General features: G+C 34.8%; 1 protein-coding gene across 1 annotated transcript; it reads right to left on the bottom strand.

The window, feature by feature from the left end:
* Nucleotides 1-16,260: 16,260 nt before the first annotated feature.
* Nucleotides 16,261-20,037, bottom strand: LOC133670937 (putative disease resistance RPP13-like protein 1). Its single transcript, XM_062091536.1, has 2 exons — nucleotides 19,530-20,037; nucleotides 16,261-18,747 (listed from the first exon to the last, which is right to left on the bottom strand). The coding sequence occupies exons 1-2, from the start codon at nucleotides 19,851-19,853 to the stop codon at nucleotides 16,276-16,278; spliced, it is 2,796 nt and encodes a 931-aa protein (XP_061947520.1). The 5' UTR covers nucleotides 19,854-20,037; the 3' UTR covers nucleotides 16,261-16,275.
* Nucleotides 20,038-22,081: the final 2,044 nt, after the last annotated feature.

Here is a 22,081-nt window from a genome sequence, read left to right as displayed (position 1 = left end):
TTGAGTTCCCAACCCTTTTCATTTGGTCCTCTAATTTTCAATTTATGTGATTAAGTCCCTCTTCAGCCCATTTTGCCAACTGATGGATTTCAAAATATTAACAGTTGATGGATTTCAAAATATCATCTTGAGTTGACTTGCGATCATTGTCAGTGCAATTCATCTATTGTTGAAATAATTTTCTGGATTTCAAACATTGATCCAGACATTGGATTTCAAAAATGGAATGTGTCGATGAATTAAGGATCATGCTAAGTCAAGCCTCATGGTGCCATGTTTGACTAAATCTTTCCTTTCATATTTGATTATAGATTCCACTCAAATTGTATGTTTTGGATTAAAAAAAATATATGTTTTGAAAGGAATTTAAAGTTTTGATTGAGAAAATTTAAGAGAAGGCCCTGAATTATAAGATCCAAATTATCCATGATATTATTGCTCATATATATTGTTAAAATTAAAATAAATTAAAAAGTCATGTTACTTATAGGAATTGAAGAATCGATCACACACATCCATCACATCCTGATGTTGGAAGGCTGTCCCAAGGACAAGAACAAACCTGGTAATGGTAATTAATTGATGAATCCATTTAATTATGCTTTTAAATTTCAAGATTAATTTTTGGGTTATATTCTAATTATCCCCTAACCATCAACCAATTCTCAATTGAATTCTAGAAAAAAAAAATTAATAATTGTATCTATCATCTATTGAAAAATACACAATCAACCCTTGCCTTAAAGTTTTTGCCTTTACAATCATAAAAAAGAGGGCCTATCTCTCTTCAAACGACATTTTTTTCTTTGTCATAAACTTAATGGTAGTGTTTGATAGATATTGTGGGATTAAATTAGGAATCGTTTTTGTTTGTGGATCTAGTAGAGAATTATGTGAAAATTGAGAGATATCTCAGTTCCCTTATTATTATTATTATTATTATTATTATTATTATTATTATGTTAAATAATTTATAGCTTGTTCTCTCTTTATGAGTATGAACATGAAGATTTTGGAAAATTCATTCAACATGCAAGCCTGCCCAATAAATGGGTTCGGCTTCGCGGAAAAACTTCATCTGATTTTGGAAGACTCCCTCTTAATTATTAATTCATTTAAATATTTAAGTAGCGTTTCAACTTGCTAGGGCTCGCAGTCGAAGGGGGTAGGCTTATTGAAATATTGCATCAACTTCTTAGATGAGTTGGAATATTATTTGGCTTAGACGAGTTAAATAAGAGTTCATTTTTTCCTCATAAAAATGCTCTAGGGTCAGCACTAAATATGCTTCTTAACTATTATAAAGCCAAGTTGATAATCCATGATTAAGGTTTTAGGTTAATAGCCTCAGTTTAATTCGGTAAAGAATTGTAGTTTCAAATAATGTTATTAAACTTTGTCGAAACCTAATAAATCAATTCGCATCAAACTAAAATCTAATTTAATCTGAATTGTAAATTAAATTATATAGAAATTGATCTGGTTAGCTCATTACTCTATTAAAATTCAGGTTGATTTTTCAAAAATAACCAAAACCATATTATTTTAATATATTTTTTTAAATAAAATAAAAAAAATATGATTTTAAATTGATGAGTTAACTCGCTGATCCTGTTAAATGTTATACGTGCTTATTTCAACTTTCCCAGAAGACCATCACTGAGAAGTCCGTTGAGAGTATTCAGTGTTTCTTTCAACTTTCCCAGAAGACCATCATTGAGCTTGTGGCTTTTGAAGAAGCCTAGAATCTCAGGAGCGGTCACCTTCTCGCCCAGAACCTCAATGACAGCGGAGAGAATTGATCCTCCAGTGAACTCCACAGCCATGATGGGATCTTTGCAGAGAATTGGAAGGAAGCAGAAGCAAAGAATTGTAGAGAAGAAGAGAATAAGACGTTTAACGAATGGAAAAGGAAAGAAAAATCAAAGTGATTACGCGGGTTCTCAGTTGACTTCACTCTGCCACTGGAAACAGCTATTGATCCCAAATTATCACTGTACAATTCATCGGACGAGTAGTAGGTACCCTACAACAAAACGTGAGCTTTGGACTTTGGAGTATTAATTATAATTTTATTTAATAAAATCAATTAAATACTTACAATTTTTAAATATAGATTTAGGTTTGTTTTTGTACTGTTATTTTTTAATATTTTTTAATTTTATTTTTGATCCAAGTACTGGACTTGATAATCATGTTAGATCCATGTGTATTTTTTTTAAATATAGAAACTTACTTATAATTACTCTAAAAACATATTTAATTTTATATTTTTATATTTGTCTTTTTAACTAAATATATTTTTATTTTTTATATATATTTTTCTTTTATTTTGGGATATTAATCACATGCATCTCTAAAATTCACTCAATTTTTTTTTAATGAATATCTAATTTTAGTGAAAAAATCATTTACAAAATTACATAAATTAAAATATTCAAAAATACAATAAATATTTTATCTATATAATATTTTTTTACAATATAATATATCAATTTAAAAATTCAAAAGTTTTTTCAATGATATATAACACTTCACTCCCTTTTCTTGGGCTCAGTGTAGGCCATCCTTCCAGGCCTGAGCATGCCCGGATATTTTTTTAAAAGGTTATACATGGTTGCTCATTTTGCGAAGCCCATGTATGTCACTTGATTTTGTTACCCTTTCACATTTTTTTATTGTTTTATTTTTTTTATATTTTAATATAAAATTATTTAAAAAATAATAATTACATTTATATTTTAAAAATTATTTGATTATACTATGCTTTTCAAATATGATTAGCAATTACTTTATGAGAAACTATAAATGAACATAAGATGTAATTAAAAAAAAACAAATGTTCATGAATATTCAACAAGAATTAAATATATATTTTTTAATTTTCCTATATATTTTTTTCAAATTAATTATTTTTTATTTTTCATAAAGTCACATAAAAATTATCAAGACTTGAAATTTTATTTTTTTAATTATAATTTTCTTTTCAGTAATTTTTTATTTAAAAAACCATGCTTCTAATAAAAGATTTATTTTTCTAAAAACAAAAGAGAGGAAGTATATGAATAAGAAAACGGATGTTTGGTTATGAATTTAAATCATTGGGATTCTTATATAAATATCTTTTTAAATCACCTTAAGGTTTTTTTTTTAAAAAAAAAAACAAACCACGCTGTTAATATAAAATATATTTTTGTCAAAATAAAAAAATTGAGTTTTGAATAAAGAAATAATTTTATTCTCCACAATTTAAATTATTAGAATTCCTACAAATATTTAGCTTAATTACAACAAAATTAAATATAAATAAGTTTTAAAAACTGCCCTGCGACACCGGAGATACCGTACTGGCTATTTTCTTGGCTAAGTGACATGGCATTTTCATCAAGGAAAACTTTTAAAATCATGGTTGAGTAGATCTTTCGATTAATGTGATATTACCATTATGAAATTTAAAAACATTATCACCTATCGTTTCATTATTATTTGTTTATATAATTATTAGGACGCCTTTCGACAATATGCTTTCGTACATTGTATTTGAAAGTGATTTTCAAAGTATGTTTTGTATGGAAAAGCTTCGAATTAATGTCCTTTTTTTTAATTAAATTGATATATTTTGATGGTTTTTACATATTAACAAAAGCATTTCTCCAACCCAAACGTAATTTTGCAAAAGCACTTCTCCAACCCAAACGTGATTTTGCAAAACCATATGTACTGTTAAATAATACTTATATAATCTTATTTATTAAGGGTAGAATAATACTTTCAGTTTGACCTATATATACTTTATTTATATTTAGGTTAACGCTAAGCATTCATAATATACTGATTATTCAGAATTCTAGCCTCCTTTCTCTATTTGATCTTAATTAATTTAACATGGTATCAGAGCTGGTTTTATGAAACGAGGCTTAATCCCAAGCACAAGTTCGCGGATCCAACTCTGCGGTGAGTTGGCTGGGGGTTTGCAGGGGGCAGCGCGCCCCTGCTGGGGTTCGAGGCAGAGCCCCTTTTAATTTTTTAGAGTGATATTTTGTCTTCCGCTTCTGCAAAATTTGGTATTTCGTCAGTTTCTGCAATTATTTTGGTATTTCGTCTACCCTTCAGCTTTTGCAATTTGGTATTTGCATTCAGTTTCTGCAAATTGGTTTTGTGTTTTGGAGTAATCGTATAATTTTGAGAAGATATTTGTTTAGTTTTTGCAATCTCTGTTCAGTTTCTGCAATTTGGTATTTTATTTTCCGCTGCTTTTGCATTCTGGTTCTCTGTGATTGTTAATTATGGTTACTGAAAGAGATGATTCGCTTCAGTCTGTGAGTGTGAGGTTGGATGGGAAGAACTATTCGTATTGGAGCTATGTAATGCGAAATTTTCTTAAGGGTAAGAAGATGTGGGGGTATGTTAGTGGAACTTATATAGTACCTAAGAATATTGAGGAGGGGGATGTTGTTTTGATAGATACATGGGAAGCAAATAATGCAAAGATCATTACTTGGATCAACAATTCTGTTGAGCATTCGATAGGTACGCAGTTGGCGAAGTATGAGACAGCAAAAGAGGTTTGGGATCATCTGCAAAGGTTATTCACGCAATCAAATTTTGCAAAACAGTATCAATTAGAGAATGACATACGAGCTCTTCATCAGAAGAATATGAGTATTCAAGAGTTTTATTCTGCTATGACAGATCTTTGGGATCAATTGGCTCTTACAGAATCAGCAGAATTAAAGGCATGTGGTGCCTATATTGAGCGTAGAGAGCAGCAACGATTAGTACAGTTTTTAACAGCGCTTCGCAATGACTTCGAAGGACTTAGAGGTTCAATTCTGCATCGTACTCCACTGCCTTCTGTTGACTCTGTTGTCAGTGAGTTATTGGCTGAAGAAATACGTCTTCAGTCTTATTCTGAAAAGAGAATTCTTTCTGCTTCAAATCCTTCTGTACTAGCAGTACCTTCTAAGCCATTCTCTAATCATCAGAATAAGCCTTACACAAGGGTTGGCTTTGATGAGTGCAGTTTCTGTAAGCAGAAAGGTCATTGGAAGGCTCAGTGTCCTAAGTTGAGACAGCAGAATCAAGCTTGGAAGTCTAGCAGTCAGTCACAATCTAATGCTCATCGACCACCTCAGGGTTATAAACCACCACACCACAATACTGCAGCAGTAGCTTCCCCAGGCTCTATTACCGATCCTAATACTTTGGCTGAGCAATTTCAGAAGTTTCTCTCCTTGCAGCCACAAGCAATGTTCGTTTCTTCCATAGGTCAGTTGCCTCATAATTCCTCAGGTATGTCACACTCTAAATGGGTCTTGGATTCTGGTGCTTCCAATCATATGTCTCCAGATTCCTCATATTTTACCTCAGTGTCCCCTTTGTCCTCCATTCCTGTTATGACTGCTGATGGCACTCCCATGCCCTTAGCAGGTGTTGGTTCTGTTGTCACACCTCACTTGTCTCTCCCTAATGTTTATCTTATTCCAAAACTCAAATTGAATCTTGCGTCTGTTGGTCAAATATATGATTATGGTAATTATTTAGTCATGTTTTCTGGTTCTTTTTGTTGTGTACAGGATCTGCAGTCTCAGAAGCTGATTGGGACCGGCCGTAGGGAGAATGGACTATATATTTTGGATGAGTTAAAAGTGCCAGTTGCTGCTGCTGCCGCCGCTGCTACTACTGCTGATTTGTCTTCTTTTCGTTTGAGTCTTTCATCTTATAGTTTTTATTTATGGCATTCCCGTCTAGGTCATGTTTCATCTTCTCGTTTGAGATTTTTGGCATCCACAGGAGCTTTAGGAAATTTGAAAACTTGTGACATTTCTGATTGTAGTGGATGTAAACTGGCAAAATTTTATGCTTTACCTTTTAATCGAAGTATTTCTGTTTCATCTTCACCATTTGATTTGATTCATTCTGATGTATGGGGACCTTCTCCTGTTTTCACAAAAGGAGGGTCTCGATATTATGTCTCTTTTATTGATGATCATACTCGTTATTGTTGGGTTTATTTAATGAAACATCGTTCTGAATTCTTTGAGATATATGCAGCTTTTCGAGCTATTATCAAAACTCAACATTCTGCTGTGATCAAATGCTTTAGATGTGATTTGGGTGGGGAATACACCTCTAATAAATTTTGTCAAATGCTTGCCTTAGATGGAACCATCCACCAAACTTCATGTACAGATACTCCTGAACAAAATGGTGTAGCTGAAAGAAAACATAGACACATTGTTGAAACTGCTCGTTCTCTCTTGTTGTCTGCCTTTGTTCCTAGTGAGTTTTGGGGAGAAGCTGTTCTTACTGCTGTAAGTTTGATTAATACAATTCCATCTTCTCATAGTTTGGGTCTATCTCCTTTTGAAAAGTTATATAGGTATGCCCCTGATTATTCCTCATTTAGAGTCTTTGGTTGTACTTGTTTCGTTCTTCGTCCTCATGTAGAACGCAGTAAGCTATCCTCTCGATCCGCTATTTGTGTCTTTATGGGTTATGGTGAAGGTAAAAAGGGGTATCGTTGTTTTGATCCAATAACTCAGAAACTTTATGTGTCTCGTCATGTTGTCTTTCTTGAGCATATACCTTTCTTTTCTATTCCATCCACTACTCATAGCCTGACAAAATCTGATCTTATTCATATAGATCCTTTTTCTGAGGATTCTGGTAATGATACCTCTCCCTATGTTCGATCAACTTGTACTCATAACTCTGCAGGTACTGGTACTTTACTCTCTGGCACACCTGAAGCTCCATTCTCATCTACAGCCCCTCAAGCTTCATCTGAGATTATGGATCCACCTCCACGTCAGTCCATCCGTATTCGTAAGTCCACAAAACTACTAGATTTTGCTTATTCTTGTTATTCTTCATCATTTACTTCCTTTTTAGCTTCTATTCATTGTCTCTTTGAGCCCTCTTCCTATAAAGAGGCAATTCTTGATCCGCTTTGGCAGCAAGCTATGGATGAGGAACTTTCTGCTTTGCATAAGACAGATACTTGGGATCTGGTTCCTCTACCTCCTGGTAAGAGTGTTGTTGGTTGTCGTTGGGTGTATAAGATCAAGACTAATTCTGATGGGTCTATTGAGCGATACAAAGCTAGGCTGGTTGCAAAAGGATACTCTCAACAGTATGGTATGGACTATGAGGAGACATTTGCCCCGGTTGCAAAAATGACTACTATTCGCACTCTTATTGCCGTAGCTTCAGTTCGTCAGTGGCATATTTCTCAGCTTGATGTTAAAAATGCATTCTTGAATGGAGATCTTCAAGAAGAAGTTTATATGGCACCCCCTCCTGGTATTTCACATGACTCTGGATATGTTTGTAAGCTTAAGAAAGCATTATATGGTCTCAAACAAGCACCTCGTGCTTGGTTTGAGAAATTCTCTATTGTGATCTCGTCTCTTGGCTTTGTTTCTAGCAGTCATGATTCTGCTCTTTTTATTAAGTGCACTGATGCAGGTCGTATCATTCTGTCTTTATATGTTGATGACATGATTATTACTGGTGATGATATTGATGGTATTTCAGTTTTGAAGACAAAGTTGGCTAGACGATTTGAAATGAAGGATTTGGGTTATCTTCGATATTTCCTAGGTATTGAGGTAGCATACTCACCTAGAGGTTACCTTCTTTCTTAGTCGAAATATGTTGCAGATATTCTTAAGCGGGCTAGACTTACTGATAACAAAACTGTAGATACTCCTATTGAGGTTAACGCAAGGTACTCTTCTTCTGATGGTTTACCTTTTGACAGATCCTACTTTATACCGCACTATTGTTGGGAGTTTGGTATATCTCACCATTACTCGTCCAGATATTGCATATGTTGTTCATATTGTTAGTCAGTTTGTTGCTTCTCCTACTACTGTTCACTGGGCAGCTGTTCTTCGTATTTTGCGATATCTTCGGGGTACAGTTTTTCAAAGTCTTTTACTTTCATCCACCTCTTCCTTGGAGTTGCGTGCATACTCTGATGCTGATCATGGTAGTGATCCCACAGATCGCAAGTCTGTTACCGGGTTCTGTATCTTTTTAGGTGATTCTCTTATTTCTTGGAAGAGCAAGAAACAATCTATTGTTTCTCAATCATCCACCGAAGCAGAATATCGTGCCATGGCATCTACTACCAAAGAGATTGTTTTGTTACGTTGGTTACTTGCTGATATGGGAATTTCCTTTTCTCATCCTACTCCTATGTATTGTGACAATCAGAGTTCTATTCAGATTGCTCATAACTCGGTTTTTCATGAGCGCACTAAGCACATTGAGATCGATTGTCATCTTACTCGTCATCATCTCAAACATGGCACCATTGCTTTGCCTTTTGTTCCTTCTTCCTTGCAGATTGCAGATTTCTTTACTAAGGCGCATTCCATCTCTCGTTTTCGTTTTTTGGTTGGCAAACTCTCGATGCTTTTAGCTGCCGCATCGTGAGTTTGAGGGGAGATGTTAAATAATACTTATGTAATCTTATTTATTAAGGGTAGAATAGTACTTTCAGTTTGACCTATATATACTTTATTTGTATTTAGGTTAACGCTAAGCATTCATAATATACTGATTATTCAGAATTCTAGCCTCCTTTCTCTATTTGATCTTAATTAATTTAACATGTACTACATTAACAAACACATAGCATCTCTAATATTAATCTTAGGCAGCATTAGTACGTATGAAATTGAGAAATAGGGATATTGAATTATTATAGAAGCAATGATTAATTACAAGTGTTGATTTTAGCGTGTGAAAGTTGGTTTTTAAACATGTTTTGTGTATTTATAAATTAAATGGTTAAATGTTTTTAGAAAGAGATAAAAACATTATTTAATGATCGGTGATAGATAAATTTTCTGTAACTATGTGCATGCAAATATATAGTTTTTTGAAATTATAACAACATCACCTTGAAAATTCACAAAATCCTTGAAAATTCACAAAATGGATGGAGGCTTATGAACTGTTCAAAAACTAGACTCAAATTCTCTGTACAATATAAGAATCTGAAGCTTGTAGAAAGAAGTAGGAAAAAATAGCTAGAAAAGTAGAAGGAAGGAAGGCAAAAAAAGTGGCTAAGATCTCTGTAATAGCTCTGGATCTGTTGCTTGGACCGGGGATCAAATATAGCATTTTGGATAATCCTGGTGTTTGCTTCTACCATTTCTTTTCACTTCTTAAAGGTTAAAAGGCTGAACGTGCAACCTTTTTTTATTATTTTAGTATGTTTTATTTTGCCTAACAAAAACATATGCACCTCCTTTTGTTTCCAACAAAGACAAAAAAAAAATGAGGGGATATAGATTTGAAATACTGTTTATGTTTTTATATGATCATAAATGATGGAGAGTAGCTCAAATCATTAAGAGATTGAGTTTTAGCTTATGTTTTAATTTGATTTATTTGAACTTTTAGTTGAAATTTATTAATTAAACATTATTTGTTGGGTTTAATTTAATTATTGTTGATTATATTATTTAATGGATTATAAACTTAATTGCTTGTTCTACTTAGGGTTTTAGTATTTATCAATGTTTTCTTCTTTTTTAATGGCTTTCTTTTCTTTTCTCTCTTCTTTAACTTTAAGTCTTTTTCGTCCCGTATCGAATTTGGTATTAGAGCATTGTTCTTGGGTGGGATTAGAGTTGTTTTCTTCACTTGTAGTCATAATTTAGAAGAGGGAGAGGAGGCATAGAACTTGTGAGAACCAGAAAGGCAAGCATATTAGAGAAGAAGAAGCTACTAAGAGAGGATGGAGGTGGTGATGCTGTAGTTCTTGTCTCTTTTTTTTCTTGAACAAACCGATGGAGAACACATGAGGCGAAGATGTGTTGTTTCTTCTTTCAGTAAAGGTTTTTTTTTATCGATTTTTGTCCTTTCGTTGCTCTCTTTATGGTTTCCATATCTGATTATTTTTTACTTATGCATTTGCTATTGAAACCAATCTTTTTTTTTCACTTTGTTTTTCTGTTTTGTTAACGAGAAGACCTTTAATAATGAATAAAGGATGTTTTTGGTACGATTGATTTGGTTGTGGCATGGTATTGCAAATGCATATGCAGTTCCTTCTGCCTTTCAGGCAGGTCTGGACCTGATGACTACAAGTGTCTAGTTTTTTTATTTTCTGGTTTTGTTTGAAACCAATGGTTGAAATGTGCGGATAACACTTACATTACATATAGTTTTTTATTTTTTATTGATTTTTATTTTTATTTTATAAAAATAGTATTTATTGCTATTTGTCTATAATCATTTTATTTTATTTTATTTTATTTTTATATTAAATTTAACACTATTTATTTTGATATTTTTAAATCCTTCAACTAATTAGATATTGTTTCGATTTTATTCCTCATTATTTAATTTGTATTTTTTAATAATGAATTTATTTTTTATTTTTCTTTACTTATGTTTATTCTGTTTTTAATCTTTTTTTATTTGTTTTTTTTAAGATTTCATCACTTAGCTTCTTTTTCTTTTTTTTTAAAGGTTTGCACATATTGATTTTGGTTTCTTCATGAGAGAAATTATAATTTTTTAAAAAATTATTCTTCAATATTTAGTTTTTATGAAATTAGTTTTTGTGTTTTGTTTTTGCTTTCCTTTCCATAAAATTATCTAAATCACATGTCCATGGTTACATGGTTGACTTAGAAAAAATTTAATTACTTTGTTTTTCAATTGACATGAAATTATTATTTTATTTCGATTGAGGGGTTGTTACAATATCAATATCAATTCAAATTTAATTATAAATAAATTATATTTCATAAAATATTAAAAAATATAACTTTAATAATAAATTCATTTTTCTTTCACTTTAATTTTATGAATTTTCTCCACGCATCCAAAATCCTTCCTAAAGCTGCAGACTATCTTCAATACAAAGAGTCGATAAACAAGGAAGGTGACGAGGCACGACACTTGTTAACTCGGAACAACCTAATATGTAGAGATCTGTAAGATGAGGGAAAGCACTAGCTACATCTGTTTTCCATTCCTGCCATTTTTTCATCCCCTGGAACTGTAATAGTTGTGAAGCCACCACTTAATTAATTGGTGGAAGACAAATATTAGTGGAGTTGTTGGCATAATTAGGTGCCATGATTTATGGCATTTGTCCCCTCACTCTTGCCTATAAATAGGCAATGCCTTCAAGCTTATTTTGCACACCAAGTTAGAGAAGAAGAAGAGGAGAGTGAAGAGAGTAATCCCATAAAGTTGTGAGGTATTTGTGAGAGAGTAAGTGAGGTGTTTTCTCCTAGTAATAGAGAGAGATTCTTAGTTGTTCTCCTATTACTTGAGAGAGGTTGTAATTCCCACATTACTTAGTAAAATCCTTCTATACTTGCCCGTGGACGTAGCCTAATTGGGTGAACCACGTAAATTCTTGTGTGTCTCATTTCATTTTATTCTATCCCTTGTCTTTTATCTTGTCGGGTTTGCATGTCAGTATCCTAACAGTGGTATCAGAGCCTTCTTGGTTGGTGTTGTTAATACACAAAAGTCATTTGTGTATACGGTTACTATTCACGTCTACGACACTATTTATCCATACGATACTGTTTACATACGATACTGTTGGCGTCTATAGAAAATCAGTGCGGTGAATAAATACAGGCTAGGAAGTTCTGTTTAAGAAGATTGGGTTTTAAGCGGGACCGTTTGTGACCCCTCTAATCTTTCCTGGGAACTTACTTAGTGAATTATTATTTACACGATACTAGTTCTATATACGTTACAGATCGGTGAAACGGTTATAGCTGAATAGATCACGGTGAATAAAATGGCAGCAAAGTACGAGATTGAGAGGTTCAAGGGGAGCAATTTTTCATTGTGGAAAATGAGAATCAAGACAATCTTAAGGAAAGATAATTGCTTGGCAGCAATTGGGGATCGACCCGCGGAGATCACTGATAATGCAAAATGGAATGAGATGGATGGCAATGCTATTGCTAACATACATTTAGCATTAGCCGATGAAGTATTATCAAGTGTGGCGGAAAAGAAAACAGCTAAGGAGATATGAGAGACTCTAACAAAGCTATATGAGTCCAAGTCTTTGCACAATAAGATTTTCTTAAAGCGGAGACTTTATACCCTTCGAATGGCAGAAACCACGGCGGTGACTGACCACATCAACACAATAAGGACTCTATTTTCACAACTCACTACGTTGGGTCAACAAATAGAGAAAAGTGAACGTGCAGAGCTTCTACTTCAAAGTCTTCCAGATTCGTATGATCAGCTCATTATCAACTTGACCAATAATATCCTCACAGACTATTTAGTCTTTGATGATGTTGCAGTCGCCATCTTGGAAGAAGAAAATAGGCGCAAAAATAAAGGAGACAGAAATAGTTCAAACCAAGCAGAAGCATTATTGGTGTCAAGAGGGAGATCAACAGAGCGTGGCTCCAGTGGGAGTCAAAGGCAAGGGAGGTCCAAATCAAGAAGCAAGAAGACTGTGAAATGCTATAACTGTGGCAGAAAAGGGCACTTCAAAAGGGATTGTTGGTTTAAAAAGGGTATAGAGAACACTGCAGAGTCATCAAAACCTCAAGGATGTGTTGCGAGCACCTCAGAAGATGGAGAGGTTTTATATAGTGAAGCAACGACAGTCTCTACAGATAGAGAAGAGCTCACTGAGGTCTGGCTAATGGATTCAGGAGCAACATGGCATATGACTCCTAATCGAGATTGGTTCCATACATATGAACCCATCTCTGGAGGCAAAGTGTTCATGGGTGATAATCATGCTTTGGAGATTGCTGGCATTGGCACCATCAAATTGAAGATGTATGATGGCTTGATTCGCACTATTTCAGGAGTGCGGCATGTGAAAGACTTGAAGAAGAATCTTTTGTCCGTAGGACAATTTGATAGTCTTGGCTGTAAGATCCGAACAGACAATGGAATAATGAAAATTGTCAAAGGAGCACTGGTGGTTTTAAAGGCAAGAAAGACAGTTGCAAACATGTTTGTATTAATGGGAGAAACACATCATGAGGCAGAAACGTCAATCGCATTAGCCAATCCTGCAAAAGAGAAGACGATGATGTGGCATCAAAAACTAGGCCACATGTCAGAGAAAGGTTTGAAAGTTCTTTCTGATCAGAAGTTACTCCCTGGGCTTACAAAGGTTACTTTACCCTTTTGTGAGCACTGTGTTACAAGTAAATAACACAGGTTAAAGTTTGGCACATCAACAACTAAGAGCAAATGCATCTTAGACCTGATTCACTCTGATGTTTGGCAAGCACCGGTTGTATCCTTGGGAGGAGCAAGATACTTTGTATCATTTATAGATGACTTCTCCAGGAGATGTTGGGTGTATCCAATTAGAAGGAAGACAGATGTGTTCGCAGTCTTTAAAACTTTCAAAGCGCTGGTGGAACTTGAATCTGAAAAGAAGATCAAGTGTTTGAGGACTGACAATGAAGGAGAATATACCAGTGATGAATTTGATAACTTATGTCAACATGAAGGTATCAAAAGGCAGTTCACAACGGCATACACTCCACAACAAAATGGAGTGGCAGAGCGGATGAACAGAACTCTATTAGAAAGAACAAGAGCAATGTTGAAGGCTGCAGGTCTAGAAAAGTCATTCTGGGCAGAAGCAATCAATACCGCCTGTTATGTGATAAATCGATCTCCGTCAACTGCAATTGAGCTAAAGACACCGATGGAGATGTGGACTGGAAAACCATCAGATTATTCTCGATTGCATATATTTGGAAGTCCTGTGTATGTGATGTACAATACACAAGAAGTTAGCAAGCTGGATTCAAAATTCAGAAAATGTGTATTCTTGGGATATGCTGATGGAGTGAAGGGGTATCGCTTGTGGGATCCCACTGTCCACAAAGTAGTCATCAGCAGAGATGTCATATTTGTAGAAGGTAAAATGCAAATGGAAGAACATAATTGCATTCTAAAGGAGACTACAACAATCCAGATTAAAAATACTCAGAATCATACTTCTTCTGAAGCTGCACCAGAGCATGAAGAGCAAGAACAAATAGAGTCTGAAACTCCTGAAGTTCGGCGGTCGACTCGTGAAAGAAGACCACCGGCTTGGCACTCAGAATATAGTATTGAGAGCAATATTACATATTGTCTTCTAACAGAGGATGGAGAGCCATCAACTTTCCATGAGGCTATCAAAAGCACAGATGTATCTATATGGATGACAGCAATGCAAGAGGAGATTGAAGCTCTGCACAAGAATAACACTTGGGATCTTGTTCCGCTACCACAAGGAAGAAAGGCCATTGGCAACAAATGGGTTTACAAGATAAAACGTGATGGCAATGATTAAGTGGAGCGGTATCGTGCAAGATTGGTGGTGAAAGGATATACTCGGAAAGAAGGAATAGACTTCAATGAGATATTTTCTCCGGTGGTACGACTTACTACAATCAGAGTAGTCTTGGCAATGTGTGCTATATTTGATCTTCACCTAGAGCAGTTAGATGTGAAAACTGCATTTCTTCATGGAGAACTTGAAGAAGAAATTTATATGCTCCAACCAGAGGGTTTTGCTGAAACAGGCAAGGAGAACTTGGTTTGCAGGTTGAACAAATCTCTATACGGTCTCAAACAGGCGCCGAGGTGTTGGTACAAGAGATTTGATTCCTTCATAATTAGCCTTGGGTACAACAGACTCAGTTCAGACCATTGTACGTATTATAAGAGGTTTGAAGAAGATGATGTTTTCATCATTCTGTTGTTGTACGTGGATGACATGTTGGTGATAGGCCCCAACAAAGATCGAGTCCAAGGATTGAAGGCACAGTTGGCTAGGGAGTTTGATATGAAGGACTTGGGACCAGCAAACAAGATTCTAGGGATGCAAATTCACTGAGACAGAAGTAAGAGGAAAATTTGGCTTTCTTAGAAGAATTATTTGAAGAAGATCTTGCGACGCTTCAACATGCAAGATTGTAAGCCAATTTCCACCCCTCTTCCTATTAACTTCAAATTATCCTCAAGTATGTCTCCTAGCAATGAAGCAGAGAGGATGGAGATGTCTCGAGTACCGTATGCATCAGCAGTGGGAAGTTTAATGTTTGCCATGATATGTACAAGACCAGACATTGCACAAGCAGTGGGAGCAGCTAGTCGATACATGGCAAATCCTGGTAGAGAGCATTAAAATACTATTAAGAGGATCTTGAGATATATCAAGGGTACCTCAGATGCCGCATTATGTTATGGGGGATCAGAATTTACTGTCAGAGGTTATGTTGATTCAGATTTTGCTAGCGACCTTGAGAAAAGAAAATCCACTACAGGCTATGTGTTCATAATTGCAGGAGGAGCTGTGAGCTGGGTCTCTAAACTTCAGACTGTTGTAGCTTTATCCACAACAGAAGCTGAGTACATGGCAGCTACACAAGCTTGTAAAGAAGCAATATGGATGAAGAAACTTATGGAGGAGCTCGGACACAAACAAGAGAAGATTCCTTTGTATTGTGATAGTCAGAGTGCCTTGCATATTGCAAGGAATCCAGCGTTTCATTTAAGAACAAAACACATAGATGTTCAGTATCACTTTGTTCGCGAAGTGGTGGAAGATGGAAGTGTGGACTTTCAAAAGATTCACACAAAGGAAAACCCAGCAGATGCTTTGACCAAATCAGTCAACACTGATAAGTATATATGGTGTAGATCCTCTTCTGGCCTAGCAGAAACGTAAGCAGCATGAAGATGGCAAGTATAGAAAGGATAGAAGAATCACAGATGATCAAGTGTGAAGACTTGATTAAATCATCAAAGTCTTCAAGTGGGAGAATGTGAAGTCACCACTTAATTAATTGGTGGAAGACAAATATTAGTGGAGTTGTTGGCATAATTAGGTGCCATGATTTATGGCATAATTTGTGGCATAATTGGTGCCATGATTTATGGCATTTGTCCCCTCACTCTTGCCTATAAATAGGCAATGCCTTCAAGCTTATTTTGCACACCAAGTTAGAGAAGAAGAAGAGGAGAGTGAAGAGAGTAATCCCACAAAGTTGTGAGGTATTTGTGAGAGAGTAAGTGAGGTGTTTTCTCCTAGTAATAGAGAGAGATTCTTAGTTGTTCTCCTATTACTTGAGAGAGGTTGTAATTCCTACATTACTTAGTAAAATCCTTCTATACTTGCCCGTGGACGTAGCCTAATTGGGTGAACCATGTAAATCCTTGTGTCTTATTTTTCATTTTATCTTATCCCTTATCTTTTATCTTGTCGGGTTTGCATGTCAGTATCGGGTTTGCATGTCAGTATCCTAACAATAGTTTGAGGGATTTAAATGGATTCTCCATCGAAGAGTCACTTCCATAAAACTCAGGACCAACAGCCACGACTTCATCAAATCCATTAATTTGGAGCTGTTTTAGAGAAGGCAGCTGCCCCACTGGTGGCAAAAGGGTGCAGTTCTTACATCCAGAAAGTGTCAACTGTACCATATTTGAGAAAGAAGACTTTCCAAGCCAGCCTGGAAACGTTGTACCCCCGTAACCATTAATGGCAACCTCTTTCACATTTTCAGAAGGCTCTAATCTCTCAAGTACTTCTCTCTCGTGTGGTGTGTCATCCGTACTGCCAACCCACGTCAACCCCAACTCCTCAATCTTCTTCTTACCCTTCAAATCGGCATCCAAAGCATCTTGAGCATTTGCAACATCTCTGAGATTCCGAATAGAAAGTGTTTTCCTTATATGTGAGAGCTTGCCCAGCTCTTTCATGCTAGACCCGCTATCTTTTCCCACGATGTAAGATTCCAAAATTCGAAGCTTTGTGAGTTTCCCCATTTTTGGTGGCATCTCTTTCAAATTTGTCCCTTCAACGTCAAGATGTTGTAAGTTGACCAAGTTGGAGATGTTGGATGGCAACTCCATGAGATGTCGGCACTCCTTTAACAATAAACTTTGCAAATAGTACAAGGTGCAAACACTTTCGGGCAACCTTTCAATGGCGGTGCAAGAAAGTTCCAAGTGCCGTAAATGTTTCAAGTTGGAAATGTTGGATGGCAACTCCATGAGATGTCGGCACTCCTCCAACAATAAACTTTGCAAATAGTACAAGGTGCACACACTATCAGGTAACCTTTCAATCGATGTCTTGCGAAGGTCCAAGGTCCGCAAATGTTTCAAGTTGGAAATGTAGGATGGCAACTCCATGAGATGCCGGCACCCCTCCAACCATAAACTTTGCAAATAGTACAAGGTGCACACACTATCAGGTAACCTTTCAATGGCGGTGCAAGAAAGGTTCAAGTGGCGCAAATGTTTTAAGTTGCCAATGGAATTGAGCAACTGAGAAGAAATATCTTTTAGATGAAATAAAGATAGCATTCGCAAGCGCTTAAGATTTGGCCAGATGTCATCCAGTGACTCTCTATCATCTTCCAAAAAATAAGGCAGAAAGAAGACGCGCAAATGTTGGCCTCCATGAAAACTACGAAGTCCTCCGCTATATGAAGTGATTGATAAATAACGAGTCCTTTCTGGAAGCGAGCATGAATGTTCACCCTCCAACCTAGAGCCCGATTCTTTAAAGCAAAATTCTCCTGACGCGTATTCAGCTAAATCACTTATGATGTCATGCATGCTGAAAACAGAATCATCAGTTGATTGCTGGAAAAGTGACCTGGAGACAAGATCATCAAAGTATTTTTCACCTATATCTTCCATCTCCTCATCGCCTCTGCGCTGGACTAAGAAACCTTGTGCCATCCATGGAGTGATTACTTCATCCTTGTGGATTTTATAACCCTTGGGAAATATTGCACAATAAGCAAAACAACGTTTCAGGTGTGAAGGGAGATAATAATAGCTCAATGTTAGAGCTGGAGGGATGTTTTCATTCGACAAACCCCACATGTTGCTATTGGATATCTTCTCCCATTGCCTGACATCTCCTACGGAGTGCAAAAGACCCCCAAGAGTTTTCGCTGCCAGCGGTAAACCTTTGCACTTTCTCACTATTTCTCTGCCATATGCTTCCAAGTGTGAGACTGCTCCAGAATTTACACCACTAAATGCATCCCTTGCAAACAACTTCAAGCAATCTTCATCGCTTATTACATTCAAGCGGTGAGAGGGGATGAGAGTTTGCGTGACTTTTGCTACATCTTCACCCCGTGTTGTGACGACAATCTTACTTCCGGGCTCAATATACCGCAAAGGTCGCAGTAATTTTTCCCATTCATTGTACTCGATGTTCCACGCGTCATCTAGAACAAGTAGAAGTTTCTTCCCTTTCACTGCCTCCATTAGAGATTCATTTGATTCTTTGGTGGGGCAAGTACTTGCTTTGATCTTCTTAATAATTTCCTCAGTAATCCTGGCAACATCAAATTGTTGAGAAGCCCAGACCCAGGCTTTGAGCTCGAAGCACTGCTTTACCCTTTCGTCGTTGTAGATACGCTGAGCAAGAGTGGTTTTACCAATCCCGCCCATTCCCACAATGGGAATCGCACATAAATTCGAGCCATTTGTGTTGTGTTGTGTCAGCAAGTGCTCCATTATGGCTTCCGTATCAGCATCCCTTCCATATACATCAAGTTCATTAACCAGTGGAGTTGTTTTCTCTGACAATGTTCTCCATGTACCAGTACCTTCTATGTGGCGCAGATCACCCTTGAGTTTAAGTAAACGTTCAAGCTTCTCAAAGATCTTTTGTAACTCTGCTCCCCTCTCTTTCATCCTTCTATTAGCTGGATTTAGAAATGGAATCAGATTCCTTTCCTGCAAAGGTGGACTAAATATATGAGATAGAATTCAGGATAACATTATAACTTTTAAATATCAAAACATAAACATTAAGATTTTTACATCTAGAGAATTAATAATTTTCTATCTACAGATCTTTTTCAACAATTTACAATTGTTGATGCTAACTTAATGCACGCAGTAAAAATTCAAGTTTTAAAAAGATAGTGATTAAATGTCATTAGTGATTTTCATAGCCCTTATTATATTATATTAAGGGTAAAGTATTTATTTTTAATACTTAAAACAAAGATATGAAGCTTTCATATATAAAATATCATTTCAAAAAATCAGGGCATAATTCTTGGTGATTATTATATATATAAATACTAAGAAATTTAATATTTATAATAATGGGTTTTGAATCTCGTAAGTCCTAATTATTCATCATTAAAAATATTGAAAGACAATTCAATTTTATATCCCTTATTTTTTCAGAACAATTAAAATTTATTTATGCTCTTATAAAAAATATATAATTTAATTACAATTGACAAAATTTATATAAATAATTCAGATTTTAAAAATCCAAAGCCCATGTCTAGAAAACTAATTAATAAATGAGAATTTGCAAGCATAATTTCGCCAGAGACACCAAAAGCCAATGATATTAGTTGCATGCATAACAATGAATACTCTTTAATTAAAACTCACAGAAAGACAACAACCATCCCTAAAATTATTTTTTCCTCGTTTACAGACTTGAGAGCATACATGAAAGTTAAAAAAGGTCTATAGGTGCAAGAACTTATGCTTACCCAATTGCTATCAGGTCGAGGGGTATCAATGTCCTTGGATCGTAGATATTCATAATTAATCTCATCCAATATGTCCTCAGCTTCATACACAGCATGTTTAACATCATTAAGCCAGTTCTTCACAGCACGATTTGTAATCTGCTTCTCCTCCGCATCGTCGAGTAGTCCGTTGACAGTATTCAGTGTTTCTTTCAGCTTTTCCAGAAGACCATCATCGAGTTCGTGGCTTTTGAAGAAGCCCGGAACCTCACGAAAGGCCAACCTGTCGACCAGAACCTCAACGAGAGCAGAGAGAATTGATCCTCCGATCGACTCCAGAGCCATGGTGGATTTTTGCAGAAAGGGTGAGGGTGGGAATAAGTGAGAGAAAAAGAGAAGTGGAAAGCAGGAGCCTTGGTGGATTTTTGCGAAAGGGTGAGAGTGTGATTCTGTGAGAGAGAACGATAGTAATAGAAAGCTAATAAGCCACTGGATTGCATGAAGGGAATACGTAGATTTTAAAGGAAATGAAGAGGCAAGAAAATTATATTAATTATATTATATTGCATTATTGTTGTGTTTTATAGCATTAATAAATTTGTTAATTGAAGAATAAAAAGATAATATATGTGTTTAATACAATAATTTTAAGATTAAATTAAGAAGTTGAATTTTCTAATAAAAAGTAAAAGATAAGTACATATGAAAATATATGTTAAGTGCATATTGAAAATTAAGAGTCATGTTAGTCAACGATAATATGGATGCATTAAATATTTATAATAGAGGAAATAACAAAGACAGCGAGACCATTTTCATAGTTATTTTTTTATTTAATTATATAGAAATTAAAATAAATATTTGAAAGAGTTTGAGTGATTTAAATTTTTTTAAAAATTTTTTTTTGTCAAAATCTTCATCTTCTATTTTTTCCCCCTATTTTGACTAATTAAACATGTTTTTTTATTAATAAAATGATTTTTTCAATTAAAACTTAAAGTAATTAAAATCAATATTCTTAAGAATTCTAATAATTTAAATTCATGAGGAAAAAAAATATATTTCTTTGGTCAAAGTCCCCTTCTCCTTATTCATTTGTTTTTTATTTTGAAGAAAACATGTTTTTTTTTATTAGAAGCAATTTTTTAAATAAAAACTCTTCATGATTTGAAAAGAAAAATTCAGTAAAAAAAAATCATGTCTTGATAATTTTTTATGCACTTGTAAGAAAAAATAAAAAAATAATTAATTCATAGAAATAAAATAAAAATTCACAATAACAAAATATATTGTTATATTTGAGGCCTAGAATTTGAATTAAACAAACTCGGCCAACCTGTTGGGTGCCAGACCCAACTTGAGTCTAGCTGCGAACCAGATCCAATATTTTTAAATTTGGTTACTTTGTCAGACTCAACAATAATTTTTAATAAAATATAGAAAAAATAATGCTCTCCACAGGCACTACAGTGTTGTTCACAATATAAATATTTTATATTTATAATGTTATTCATAATATAATGAGTTTATGTTCACAATATGTTTTTTCTAGTATAATAATAGCAAATTTAAAAAGTGTAATTGTTGGCTTATAAAAAAGACTGATGTTATTACAAATAGAACGGTTAAATACTTGTGAAAAAATAAAAAAGGAGAATAATTTAAAGATGAACTCGAACTTTTCCATTGATTGAGCTTGTGCCTTTTGAAAAAGCCTCGAACCTCAGGAGAGGACAGCCTGGGGACCAAAACCTCAATGACAGCACAGATAATTGACCTCCACTCAACTCCAGAGCTATGGTGGATCTTCGCGGAAGGACGAGAGTCTCAAAAGGATGGGAGAAAAACAAAGGAGAAGAAAGCAGAAGCCATGGTAGATCTTCGCGGAAGGTGTGAGAGAGAAGGCCGTGGAAAGCAGAATCCAATGAATTGCATAAAGAGAACAAACATCCAGCATTTTAAAGGGAAAAAAAAAAGAAAAAAAAGACATCAATGTGGTAGTCTTTTTTATCAGCATGATTAAGGCATCAAACTTTATTTATTTAGCTAATCAGATTGAGGATTTTATAGTTTTTCTCTTTCAAGTGAAAATTATATATATATATATATATATGAAAAAAAAGCAACAATAATGTATAGAAAATAATGATAAATTATAAAATGATTTTATAATTTTAGCGACAATAGTGTATAGAAAATAACGATTCTAATTTGAAGGAAAAAAATAATTTATTTGTAGCTATCTATCATTCTCAATTAGTGTTTTTTTTTCCCACTCTCCTTTTCTTATTCCTATCGAAGCCTTTACTTTAGTATTGTTTCGTGTTACTTTAGTAACCGCCACAAGCAAGAAGGATTCGACATGTACAGCTGGTAGAACTGCCCGCCATCATCATGGCTCTTTTATTGAATTAAATCTTGTTTATTTTTGTATTTTAAAAATAATAAAATAATAATAAAATTTTTTATTTTTTTAAATTAATATTTTTTAATTATTTTAACTATATCAAAAATAATTTTTAAAAATTAAAAATATATTTATTTAAAACGACAATAGGGTTATTTCAGTTTTA

This window comes from Populus nigra, chromosome 13, assembly GCF_951802175.1.
Source record: "Populus nigra chromosome 13, ddPopNigr1.1, whole genome shotgun sequence".
Classification (NCBI taxonomy): Eukaryota; Viridiplantae; Streptophyta; class Magnoliopsida; order Malpighiales; family Salicaceae; genus Populus; species Populus nigra.
The sequence above is the reverse complement of the archived record's forward strand: the minus strand, read 5'-3'. Positions and strand labels throughout refer to the sequence as shown.